At 39.5% G+C, this 12,448-nt stretch overlaps 2 protein-coding genes across 2 annotated transcripts; both read left to right on the top strand.

The window, feature by feature from the left end:
- Positions 1 to 73: 73 nt before the first annotated feature.
- chmp4ba (charged multivesicular body protein 4Ba) lies at positions 74 to 5,318 on the top strand. The gene is made up of 5 exons (XM_044039342.1): positions 74 to 400; positions 2,089 to 2,266; positions 2,595 to 2,709; positions 3,693 to 3,819; positions 3,992 to 5,318. The coding sequence occupies exons 1-5, from the start codon at positions 220 to 222 to the stop codon at positions 4,054 to 4,056; spliced, it is 666 nt and encodes a 221-aa protein (XP_043895277.1). The 5' UTR covers positions 74 to 219; the 3' UTR covers positions 4,057 to 5,318.
- Positions 5,319 to 5,574: 256 nt separating this feature from the next.
- eif2s2 (eukaryotic translation initiation factor 2, subunit 2 beta) lies at positions 5,575 to 12,037 on the top strand. Its single transcript, XM_044039240.1, has 9 exons — positions 5,575 to 5,701; positions 7,290 to 7,473; positions 7,644 to 7,744; positions 8,706 to 8,835; positions 8,922 to 9,022; positions 9,561 to 9,709; positions 10,278 to 10,334; positions 10,454 to 10,539; positions 10,691 to 12,037. The coding sequence occupies exons 1-9, from the start codon at positions 5,687 to 5,689 to the stop codon at positions 10,864 to 10,866; spliced, it is 999 nt and encodes a 332-aa protein (XP_043895175.1). The 5' UTR covers positions 5,575 to 5,686; the 3' UTR covers positions 10,867 to 12,037.
- Positions 12,038 to 12,448: the final 411 nt, after the last annotated feature.

Below are 12,448 nucleotides of genomic sequence, written 5' to 3'. Positions count from 1 at the left end.
TTGCAGCCATTGAAAGAATATCCATGTAGTCCTCATGACACAAGAACCGCCTTCCCGTCGTCGGGCAACGTGACGCCATCGGGCCTTATCCCGGAAGTAGCAAAACGTCAACAATCCTTGTAGTCTCGCAGTGTCAGTGTAGTCCAGCAGATAGGTAGCAAAGCGTCACTGCCTTATTTTTATCTGTTTGGATACATAGTGTGTTGTACCATCGTAGACATGTCGTTGCTTGGGAAGCTTTTTGGAGGAGGAGGAAAAGGAAAGGGACCAAGTCCGCAGGAGGCGATCCAGAAACTCCGGGAGACGGAGGAGATGCTAACGAAGAAACAGGAGTTCCTGGAGAAGAAGATCGAGCATGAGCTACAGATCGCCAAGAAAAACGGCACGAAAAACAAACGAGGTAAGACATCAGTGCGCAATTTTCTCACAGTGTCCCACTTGGTGCTCAATTACCAAGTGACAGCACATTAGCTATGTTGGCTAGGTGTGACGATCTGTCGCACATCTTAGCACCAGCATTCTTATTATGACCATAGTAACGGTGTTCGGTTACATGTGCGCCAGATCTACCTGTAACTTCTCTCCAGGCAGGTAACACCTGTTTATAGATATGTTTTCATTTATTCAGTGTCCATTAGCAATAATCGAAGGCCTGAGTTAAAGCATGCAACATTGCTGCAGGCAGGTGCAATACATCAGATAAACTGGTCATAAAGACGTTGACAGTGATTCAGGGACAAGGGTTGAAGTCTTGGCTAGGTGAGGACAAGAAAACATGGCCTAATGTCAGTGACAGACGGGTGGGTGTGTTTGCAGTAAGGACTCAAGTCTGTAGTAAAACCTACAGACCTGGCAGGTCCTACAGGTGCCGGTGAGCCAATAATGACAGAAAACAATTGACATTGTTTATCATGGGTAATAAAGGGTAATATGACAATACAACATGTACTATCCATCAGATTGTGCAAAGGGTAGAAGAATATGACAAACAAAATATGACAGGAACAATGTTTTAATTAAAGATGTGAAATGTGAAGTTCACAATCAAAGGTTGTCAACATAAAGTCATGTTAGCACTGAGTTAAGCCAGAAGGAACATAATCAGTCAAAGATGTGGAAATGATCACAGACAAACTCACACATTCAGTGATTGGGTACAGTGGGTATAATGGAAGGTGTAGGACAAGTTTGAAGATAAGATGTAGGGAAATTCAACATGCTGTCATCCACAATATTTTATATTTAGTGAATAATGTTCTATAAGTGAGAACATCTTATTGTGTATACATTCAGACGAGAACATGTTGTCTGCCTTTGGAAAGTAATGCCCTCCCTAAAATGGACAGTTTGACATTGTCTCAATGGTGATGTTAGAGGGACACTCACAAAGAGTCTAAATTTAATATAACCAAGAGAATATTGTCGAGTTCATAAGGTCACCAAAAATATAGGATCAGTCTTCTGGGATCATAATGAGATGTATAGTTTTTAGGAGTAATGTTTTAACCTGATGGAGGTAAAAAGCAACAAGTCTTGGGGTCACCAAATTTCATGCCAACCTGGCCTGAAGGTTTGGACAAAGAAAAATGATGGAGGCTACCTCATACAAAAGGCTATCAACTAACTGAAGAATCTCTTGAGGTCGAGGTTGACAGATGTTGCATCGCATTACATGAGAAAGTTTTTTTTCCATGAACTTAGGTTGAAAATGTGTTTCCTTCTCCAGGTCAATGGTAAGAATGGGTCAGTCCAGAATGACTGTCTCTCACTTGAGCCTGTCAGGTGTTAAAATCAGTGGTTGTGGTAATTTCTACGTCAGTCTTTGGTTTCTCATGCATCAAGGGCTGATTACAATTTACATTTAATTGCCTTAATTCCTGATTGAACTGTCACCTACATGTTTGATAAACATGTAAGCATTTTATTAATGTCAGTCAGTGATGGATCAGTGCAATTTCTGTAAAAGCTGTGGTGTTGGATAACACTTTGATGGCTTTATTCCTTGCCTGTTGGAGGACACAGTTAGTCTCTGTTTTTGTGACAATCTATTCCTCCTGACTTGTCGTCCTCTCGTCTTTGTGTCCCCAGCGGCTCTCCAGGCTTTGAAAAGAAAGAAGAGGTATGAGAAGCAGCTCCTTCAAATCGACGGCACGCTGTCAACCATTGAGTTTCAACGGGACGCTCTGGAGAACGCCAATACCAACACTGAAGTGCTCAAGAACATGGGCTTCGCTGCCAAAGCTATCAAATCTGCACATGAAAACTTGTAAGGTTCTCCACTGTTTGACTGAAACAAAAAAATACTGTAGTTTTCCTCGTTTGCCTCTCAATTACCTTCATGGAACAACAGGAACAGAAAATAAGATTTGGTCTGTTTTTAAAATAGGAATATTGTGAGTAATATGTTTAGCCTATGACAAAACACAGAGGATTTGACTCGTATGTAGAGTGGAGCCATTCTTCTTAATTTGTGTAGTTGCTTCCACTTCAAAATGGGGCTGATTCATCATGCACAGATAAATGTAGGTTGTTTAAAAGATACTCTAGTATGTCCTGTTCAAATTTGATTCCTGACCTTGTTCTTGTTAATTCAGGGACATTGATAAAGTGGATGAACTGATGCAAGACATTACAGAGCAGCAGGAAATGGCCCAGGAAATCTCCGATATCATCTCTAAACCTGTCGGCTTTGGGGAGGAGTTTGATGAGGTCAGTGGTATTTTTTTTCCTGAGATTTTCTTTTGGGTTCATTTGAGGTATTTTTTTAAAACATCAACGTCTGTGATTTGAAATTGAGGCCAGGTATTTGTATTTATTTTAACTGTCAAAACCTTGCTAGCCTACTAAAAACCTTTTCACTCCCTTCACCACAAATATTTATAATTACCAGCTGAGGTCGTGATTTTGCTTGTGAATGTTTTTTTTTTGTGGGCTCAACACTGTTTGCTGACCACTGTGCTTTTGGTTTAAATGTGAATGGTCTCATTCATAGCTGAGCCACAACACAGTTGTATCCAGCATCATCCTGGGGATGATGCCAGAATGAATAAGGTCTTTTCTCCATTTTTTTAGTCAACTTACTTTAGGTATTTTAGTGAGAAGTTTAACTCAACTTGTGTACTGACATACAACATTACTAAATTTGAGTAAGTAAAAACAGCACTTGAAAGATATATTAGGTAACATTTCTGCATAAAAATATCTAAAATGATGAGACTAATGTCATATTTTGTTGCGTACTGTACTCAGTGTTTTCCACTTTTTTCAAGCCCTTTCTATTCAAGGTACAAACCATTTCTTTTTGGTAACATTAGGTTAAGAAATTAACCCTGGCTCTCTGAAACATGAGTGAGTTACTGAAACAAATTTTGAAAGAGAGCTTCCGAGGTAAAACCACTAAGAAATACGGATTGAGGAAGGAAATATTCAGCACTGTTTATTGTGTGTTGCCTTTCTGTTGTTGGTTTGTTTTTGTATTTGGGTTCAATTTAGAGTGTTCAATTTAACTCAATCAATTTGGAGCAATAGGGATTGGTACCCCAGCCTCTGAGCTGTCCTGAATTCAAACCAGCAACTCTCCAGGGCCTTCAGTGTGAAAACTTCACCAAATGAAATATGTGGACAGGTTAAATTTGTATCTGTAGTATCAACATTATTTGCATCTAGAGTGTTGATTGTTGTGTTTGCATCAGGATGAGCTGCTGGCAGAGCTGGATGAGCTAGAACAGGAGCAGCTGGACAAAAACCTGCTGGAGATTGGAGGACCAGAGAACGTACCCCTCCCCAATGTGCCTTCTACTTCATTACCTTCCAGACCTGGTAAGAAGTGTTTGAAGAACACAAATCAGTGAGGAGAGTAGCATATCACCAGTTCTGAGCCTTTACTAGCATGTTGCTACAGCTGCATCTTCACTACAGAAAGTTGTCTGTTGCCCATTTAAATTGTATATTTAAAGGTATTGTGTTTCATTTCTGCCTCTCTCCCCCAAAGCCAAGAAAGAAGAGGACAAGGACGACATGGAGGACCTGCAGCGTTGGGCAATGGAAGCCATGTAAAGGCAGCCTCCACCATGTCATACCTGCATCACAGAGGGAAGATGAAGGAACAACAGAATAAATGAAGGACTGATATGATGTTGTGCGAGTGTTTAAGTGTGACTGAGAAGAGCTGACTGTCCAATTAATATAACACTAGAAAACAGCAAAAAATGCTATAAAATCACTTTTTTATCTGCCCCCTTCACTACCTAAATCAGGGAATCCCTCATTGCTCAATGAAAATGAGCCAGTCAGAGGCTTTAAAACTGAAGCTCTGACCCTGTATCTTGGCAAAGATAACTAACTGTTTTAACCTTAGACACAAAACTAGCATTTCATGGTCCTTGTTTTGGGCAGGGCTGTTTCAGCACCGACCAAGCTAATGTTGAAGTGTGCTATTATGAACTCTGTGGTGAAGTCATGGACTTGTCAGTTTGTTTGATTACAGTGTGACGTTGTAAACATCACTGGATGACACGGGACATTTTATTGAAGTTTAATCCTAAAATATGTGTTCCTAACTGATTTTACCTGTGTTTGTGATGTCATATTTGCTTGATGTTTTTCTTTTATCCTTTTGGACAAAAATAACTTTTTGTTATTAACTGCTCTGAAAATAGGAGAGCATGAAAACAGCTAAGCATGTGCTTGGTGAAGATGCTTGAAGCTGTGTGAATCTGAACCTCTTTTGTTTCTGACTGTGTGCTTTGTTGCCACAACTTTGTTAGCATTTCAGTAACTCCCTCTTCCTCAAAGGCATTGCCACCAGTGGTTCTTGTTATTTGGTGTAAATATCTGAAATGTTTCTCTTTTTATATACACTATATTTCTGCAGTCTTTCTTTTGAGGTTGTGTAAGCATGCAACAATGGAAAGTCACAATATGCATCACAACAACACACAGCTACAAGAAGAAATTTGACAAAACATGTCGTCCTGCTCCTTCTGTCTGTCTTTTTAATGGTCCTTCTGTTTCAAATTGTATGATGTAAAATAGTAACAATGATGATAATAATAATGATAATAATAATAATGATAAGCTACTGTCACACTTTATTAACTGCATCCAGATGTAGGTTGAGTGGTAGGTGGAAACGGTGTGTTTTTAAGCTTCAAGAGTTACATTCTTAGTTTTTCATTATGTAAGTTTTTTACATTAAAAAAAAATGAAAAACAGCACATGAAAAGGATGGACACGCATGTTAGCATTTCAGTGTTTATTTATCCAGATGAGATAATATAATTTGCAAAATCATTAAAGGTTTTTGATTTGTAAATGAATCCTCACTTTGTCATTGTGTGCTATCATTGTCTGGGTTTATCACTCGTAGTTAAACAATACGGACATGTATTTATTTTTACCATGCAGTATAATTATTTATAATTAATAATTAGTTCTCGAAATCAAGGAATGCGTGCAGCAAACTCAGTGGGCATATTTTGCAGCAGTTTCGGTCTTATCGTGTTGCTCTTGAACACACTGCTTGTTTGACACACGCCGTCGCGAACTAATCTCGTCATGGTTTCGTCAACGTCACGCCTGCGTACTGCGACCCCGGCGCTGATGCAAGAGAATCTCGGCGCAGCGGTGTGGCTTCGATCGAGGGACAAAAAGTAGCCTGATTTTTGCCACCTTTCATCACGCAAACATGTCAGGAGACGAGGTGAGTTGCCGTCACTCGGTCGCTGTTTCCTCCATGTCTTTGTCTGGAGCTGAAGGGTAAATTTGGGTGAATTTTCGGGGCAGATGTGTGTTAAAGGTGATTTTGGGCCTCGGCGGTGCTGCGGACAGGGAGGGGAGCAGCAGCTCTCACATGGCTGCAAACGAGCTACCAGCGGCCCGAACAGGCCAGAAGGCAAGGAAGTGTCAAGATATTCTCTTCTATCGCGAACTGTCTTACAGTGTAAATCATCACGACTCAGTGTGGTTCCACTAACCAACCACGTCAAAGCCGGTGGAGAACTCGGGACTGCATCGCCTCGGTTAGCTAGTTAGCATGAGCTCGCTGTGACTAAGCTGCGGTGCTAACTAACGGTAACCATTCATCCAAAAGCAGCATAGCTAATTATTTTGAAATCGCTTTTTTTATTCTTGGTAATTGTTTTTACACATACCCAGAGGTAGGGACGGTCAACCAACTATAGACACTTTAGTAGGCGCATCTGATAATGTAACATGTGTGGCACCAGGTGTTGGCTGCCATACATATCTGCTACAGGAGCAGCAAGAAAGCAAGCACATAGTAATGTTTTCACGTATACCCCACTGCTTCTCTCTTCTAGTATTCCTCTTCCGCTGAGGTGTTTAACATTGTAACTCATCACATTGTTTGAACAATCCCCTCCTACAAATTATACATCTAAAAGTGCAGTTTGAGCAACCCGTGGCCAAGTGGAAAGGGAACTTGGCTTGTAACCGGAAGGTTGCCGGTTCAAGTCCCCACCAGGTCAAAAGAGCTGGGGTACACCTGAGCAATGTTGCTCCCCGGGCGCTACTCCTAATTCTAGGATGGGTCTAATGCAGAGAAATAATTTAATAAAGTATTAGATTTAGTTCATTTTTTTCCAGAAATGTTATAGTCTGTCACAGTTGTCCTATCATCTTGAACTTATCTGTCTGTTCTCTTGACCTCCGACCCAACATGTCATCTCTACCCAGCTGCTAACTTGATGCTTGTTTCTATTCAGCTGAATGTGTATGTATGTCTATTTGTATTGTAATTTGGCAGCCCACTGCATTTCAATAAGACTAAGAATTGTGTATGAAGACCAATGCATATAAGGAAAGGTGGCATTTGTGGTCCATGTTGCACAGCTGCAGTATTTCTATTTTCTGAAATAATTTCAGTAAACTGAGATATAACAGGGATGGTCTGCCGTATTATAACAGAAGTACCTTATCAGCACATGCATATTTAAATTATCCAAAACAAAAAGATATTCAGGGAACTGTAACATACAAGTGTAATTTTTGCACACAAAAGGTAACTGTCCTTGGTAAATGTATGCACCACAGCCATACTGCTAATCATGTGTCCAAGATGCAAGAGTGAATTTGAGGATACTTGATATATGAAAGTTACAGAATCAGCTGGGCTGAAATTTAAGAAGGTGCCATACTGAATTTGGCAATTTGTTAAATTGTCTGTAAGGTTCTTGAATTACAGAGAGGAATAAGTGGAACCATTTTTGCCATCATCAGGTAAGATTTTTGGTTGTAAATGTTGACAGTCTGTTTTTCCTCTCTTACAGATGATTTTCGATCCCAACATGACCAAGAAAAAGAAGAAGAAGAAGAAGCCCTTCATGCTGGATGAGGAAGGAGGAGAGGGAATGGGAGGAGAAGAGACTAAGGAGGTGGAGGCAAAGGAGGTGGAACCAGAGGCTGGAGATGACAAGGAGATGGATCTGGATGAAGATGAAGGCAGGAAGAAAGGTTTGGATGAAAAAAGTTTTTTCGCAAAATCTCACCTTTTAAGACATGAAAGCTTTTGGTCTGGGTCAGAAACTGCCACTCCAGAATGTATCAACCCTAAAATTCAACTTGGACATTTCAGTGCGGCTTATTCATACCAATCAACATGGAGTGTTTTTTATCTTCTCTAGAGCCATCTGACGACCTGAATGACCTGAACTTCTTCAACCAAAAGAAAAAGAAGAAGAAACCCAAGAAAGTATTTGAAAATGATGTTGAAGAGGGATTAAAGGTCAGTTGCTGCCAAACCGCAGCCATTTTTCTTAATTCTCCATATGTTTTAAGGGGTGTAAAAAGCACTGATGCTAATTTGTCATTGGTTATAAAACTACATTGATGTATTTATACTGAATCAATATAAATGCCCAAAGCTGCTATGCTGTTCCTTTCCAGTAGTGTCTGAAAAGTCAAAAGAATTCTCATGAGACCAATTTTCCTCTCAAACAATTCTTGCGGGAGTTGATGAAAACCACCACAGGTGTTAAGCTTTCGTGCTTTAGCTCCTGTACCGTAGTCAAGAAACACAGGGGAGGTGATTTCCCCAGAGCAAAACTAACAAACCTGAAACTGGGTGAAGGAAAGGACAACCTGCATTGTATAATATAAGAACTTTTTAGCCAGGTATCCAGCCTACAAAGGCTAAACACCTGGATTTTTCCACCAGGTAGTCAGATCTAAAGAAGCCTCTTGGACGAACATCTTAAGCAACTCGAGCAAATTCAAAGAACTTAATTTGTCCCAGAGAGGCAATTTAAGGCATGTAGAGCAGTTGTACACATTTACAAGAGGAGACAAAGAAGATTGCTTTTTTTGTTAGAATGAAAGAATATAAGAACCAGTTCAGTTGATTACTGCTAACCCCTGAAGGTACAATGGCCTGGATTACTGAGAACCTTCACTGACAGAACACAAAACATATTCCAATAATATTTTTCCATCTCTCTCTTTTGCTCTGATTTCTGCCATTACAGAAACTGCATTTTGTAATCAGTATTAGAGGAGTTATCTGCAAAGTTAAAACATTGCAATGATGTGCTAAAAGAGCTATTGTTTGTCTCGGGTGCATGAGTGGGTTAGTAGTGAGACTTCAGTGAGTCTGTCCTAATCTAATTGCATCAAATCAAACCTATTGTCCACTTTTTATAGAGAACACTAATCATCTCACTGCTGAATTTTTCATTGGTCCAAACCAGGAGCTTAAAATTGAAGGAGAGCAGACTGAAGTAGTGGAGGAGGACAACCTGGACTTGGTGCTTCCTACCAAAAAGAAAAAATCAAAGAAAGTAGATTTTGACGAGGGTGAGCCATTGGAGAAGGACGACGGTAAGAAACATGTGACAGACTCTTATGTGATGCAGAGAACAAAAAGGAAAGACACGTGTGAGATGTTTTCTATGATGTTTCTTCAGCACTGGAAGATGATGATGGGAAGAACAACGATGGAATCTCATTCAGCTCCTCTACAGGACCAGCTTGGGCTGGCTCAGAAAGAGACTACACTTATGATGAGGTAGGTCACCTTTAAACACAAACCAGTTATGAGCAGGTAACACATCCTTGCATGACAAAGGACAGCTTTGTGTTCGGGCTCTGAAAATGCCGTGATACAGATAGATAGACCATTTCACTCTTACTGTTTTATTTAGAATAATATGTTGTTCCTTGACATGGAACAAATGCAAGTATCTAAATAAGCAAATTCCACCCTGACAATAGGCTGCAGAGAAACACTGCTAATTTGATGCATTCAAAAAGTAGTGATCCACAGTCGCTTACCTCTTCTGCTAAGTTAAGTGTTTTGCGTAGATTTTTGCCCTCTACTGTTACAAGTTGTAACTTCACCATGTGTGAGTCCCAGAGAAGTGACTGAAATCAAAACAAATGTTTTCTGTTGATTAATTAATACATTGTTGTTAAATTCTGTCTGTTGATTTCCTAATTACAATTAATTATTGACACTCCAAGTTGAAAGTTAGACATTATTTCAGTAGTTCAAAAATGATTGTCTGCTGCAGTTTGTGTGATTCTTGCAATATCTTCTGTGTCAGCTCCTGAACAGAGTCTTCAACATCATGAGGGAGAAGAACCCAGACATGGTAGCCGGAGAGAAGAGGAAGTTTGTGATGAAACCGCCTCAGGTTGTTCGAGTGGGAACCAAGAAAACCTCCTTTGTCAACTTCACAGACATCTGCAAACTGTGAGCCTCTCCTGAGTCACACACACACACTCGCCTCTCAAACTCTTATCGTCGGTCTCAGTTCAAATTTATCCTTGTTGAATTTGAAATTTTTATTTTTTATTTTGCGACATTTAATTGTCGGATTTTCATGTCCGAGCTGAATATCTCTCACCCATCCCTTCCAAGTATGTTGGAGAACCTAAGTAGCATTCATTTGGCATCACAACTCAAACTGTCAAGTTTGTCCATTGTGGCCTAGGGTAAAAAAACATGGTGGCCTCTGTAGAGTCGATAAAAATATAAAATCTGGGGTAATGAAAAACAACTCATACAATCAGGTGAGGGCACACTTATAGTATGTATGTATGTGTATGTATATTTATATATATATATATATACATACATGTGTGTATATGTATGTATATAAGTATAATTATTTTATCTTCAATTTCTGAAATCATTTTATCCAAATGTTACCCAATGGACCTTTTAAAAAGTCAACTGATCCAAACCTTATATTAAACTCTCTTTTTGTAACGTATGATCATTCTATCTATAAACTGACTTTTCATATATTTCATCACAGTTTACATCGTCAACCCAAACATCTTCTCGCTTTCCTGTTGGCAGAGCTGGGTACAAGGTATGTTTATATTTACTCAAACTTGTATTTGCTCTGTAAAGTTGTGAAAAAAAACAGTTTACACACTGAGCTGACAGTTTGATTTGTGATCTCACTTTATCGCTTTTTTCTTTTAACAGTGGTTCGATAGACGGAAACAACCAGCTTGTGATAAAAGGCAGATTTCAACAGAAACAAATTGAAAACGTGTTGAGAAGATATATCAGTAAGTAGTCGTTTTGCAACCATTTGCTATTAACAATCTAATGTTTTATTCTTTTGCAATTTGATTTCAAGAATGTAGCTGATGCATACTTCCAACCCATGTTCATGATTTCAAAAGATTAACTGAAAGATTTTTGTACTCTCACCCACAGAGGAATATGTGACGTGTCACACCTGCCGCTCTCCAGACACCATCCTGCAGAAAGACACTCGTCTTTATTTCTTGCAGTGTGAGACTTGCCACTCCCGCTGCTCAGTAGCCAGCATCAAGACCGGCTTCCAGGCTGTGACGGGCAAGAGGGCGCAGCTTCGTGCCAAGGCCAACTAAAAAAATAACCCCAAAACTGGGCTCCCTCTCCACTCTCAGCCTTTCCTTTCCTCCGAAAGGCTGAAGCTGGGGTCGGACGCCCCCTTGATTTGCTAAAAGGACTCTCTGAAACGAACTGCAGGAGGGTTTGGCTGTTATTAGTTGTGTCAGGGCCTGACCAGGCAGGGAGTGAGAGTATTCAAAGCCGACAGATTGGGTTCAGGCACCATGGGCAGATGATGTGTACTACATACACTGTTGGATTTGATTTGTTGTCTGGCTGATGAACCCTCTCTCCTTTTAGGTCTTTTTTCCCCCTTCCTTTTGCTGTGATTCTTTATTTCCATAAGAAAAGTGATTTAACATGCCTTGAATCCTTACTCATTTTTTCTTCTCCCACTTCTCACCTACACCAGACGGGAGTATTTCTTCAGATAAGGAATGCATTCTTCAGTGTAACAGCCAGTTAAACTGCAGTAACACGGCTTACTTGCTGGTTATTATAATGTTGCTCATTGTCACTCCTTTATATTTGAGCTCTGCATTGCTTCAGCTGGGGCTCTGTTCCTGGTCTGGCCTTGAATCACAGTGTCGCTCCAGAATTTTTATCAGCTGTTATCAAACCTAAAAAAATCAAAGTCACCAGTCTAGAGAACATCCAGATAGATTTCTCACTGTGGACTGGTCAGTGACAAGCTCTTTTCACTGACCTTGTGATTATTTTATGGTAGACACAAAAAGCAAAACAAAAAAAGATGACCACAAACTCAAACTTGCAGGGGTTGATAATTCTGAGAAGACTTATAGACTTATAAGAGTGTGTGAGAGAGAAACAGATTTTTTTGTGAGGACTTTTGAGGCATTGACGACCAGTTGTGTTTATAAATTCTTTGACTTCAAAAGTTTCGATCAATGATTTGCTCAATCACATATTTGATTAGAAAATAGTTGTGCAAATTAATTTTGTTGGGAAGAGCAGGTTTCTTAAGATGAAGTTCTCCAAAAACAAACAAAAATCACAATTTTCCACTGTGATTTAAAAATTCACAACACAAGTTAGCCAGTAGGTGAAGTGTTTCATCCAGTAACATTGGATATGTGATATTGGTTCTCTTGATGTTAGAAAAAGTGAATATGACTGGCTGGAATAATTTTAAAACCTGGTTTTTACAAAAATAAAATATACACTCTCTCTCTCTCTCTCTCCCCATTACTCATCTCTGGTCATTGAAGCATGATGTCTTGAGTCAATTTCTTTTATATGTTTAATTACCTGGTGGAGGGTTTATTTCCCTCCTTGGTTTTAAGTTTGTCCTAGGTGCAGCTACTCCCTGATGACCCTTGAAAGATGAGCTGTGTCTACAGAGGAGTAATTAATGTAAAATAACGCCATATAGTCATAAATTTGTACCATTGTAACCCATAACCGCAAAGTCTTGTTTAGTAATTTAGAGCAGGACTTCATTGTCTGTCAAGTCAAAATCTAAAATGTGTTGAATTTCTAATTTCAGAAAACGGGAAAATTGTAAATCAATAGGCATATTAACTATTTTAAAATAGAACATCCTCATATGTAGGACTATGTCTGCGCCACTTAATGGCA

Source organism: Solea senegalensis, linkage group LG11 (assembly GCF_019176455.1).
Source record: "Solea senegalensis isolate Sse05_10M linkage group LG11, IFAPA_SoseM_1, whole genome shotgun sequence".
NCBI classification, from domain to species: domain Eukaryota; kingdom Metazoa; phylum Chordata; class Actinopteri; order Pleuronectiformes; family Soleidae; genus Solea; species Solea senegalensis.
Note: the sequence above shows the minus strand (reverse complement) of the source record. Positions and strands in the feature narration are given on the sequence as shown.

What these genes read in the sequence shown, in the direction of transcription:
- chmp4ba (XM_044039342.1), top strand. Translation starts at nt 220, where the DNA reads ATGTCGTTGCTTGGGAAGCTTTTTGGAGGAGGAGGAAAAGGAAAGGGA. An exon ending in TTGGGGAGGAGTTTGATGAG is followed by an intron (nt 2,710 to 3,692) that starts GTCAGTGGTATT and finishes TGTTTGCATCAG; the next exon opens with GATGAGCTGCTGGCAGAGCT. An exon ending in TTCATTACCTTCCAGACCTG is followed by an intron (nt 3,820 to 3,991) that starts GTAAGAAGTGTT and finishes TCTCCCCCAAAG; the next exon opens with CCAAGAAAGAAGAGGACAAG.
- eif2s2 (XM_044039240.1), top strand. An exon ending in AGATGAAGGCAGGAAGAAAG is followed by an intron (nt 7,474 to 7,643) that starts GTTTGGATGAAA and finishes TATCTTCTCTAG; the next exon opens with AGCCATCTGACGACCTGAAT. An exon ending in CGTGTTGAGAAGATATATCA is followed by an intron (nt 10,540 to 10,690) that starts GTAAGTAGTCGT and finishes TCTCACCCACAG; the next exon opens with AGGAATATGTGACGTGTCAC.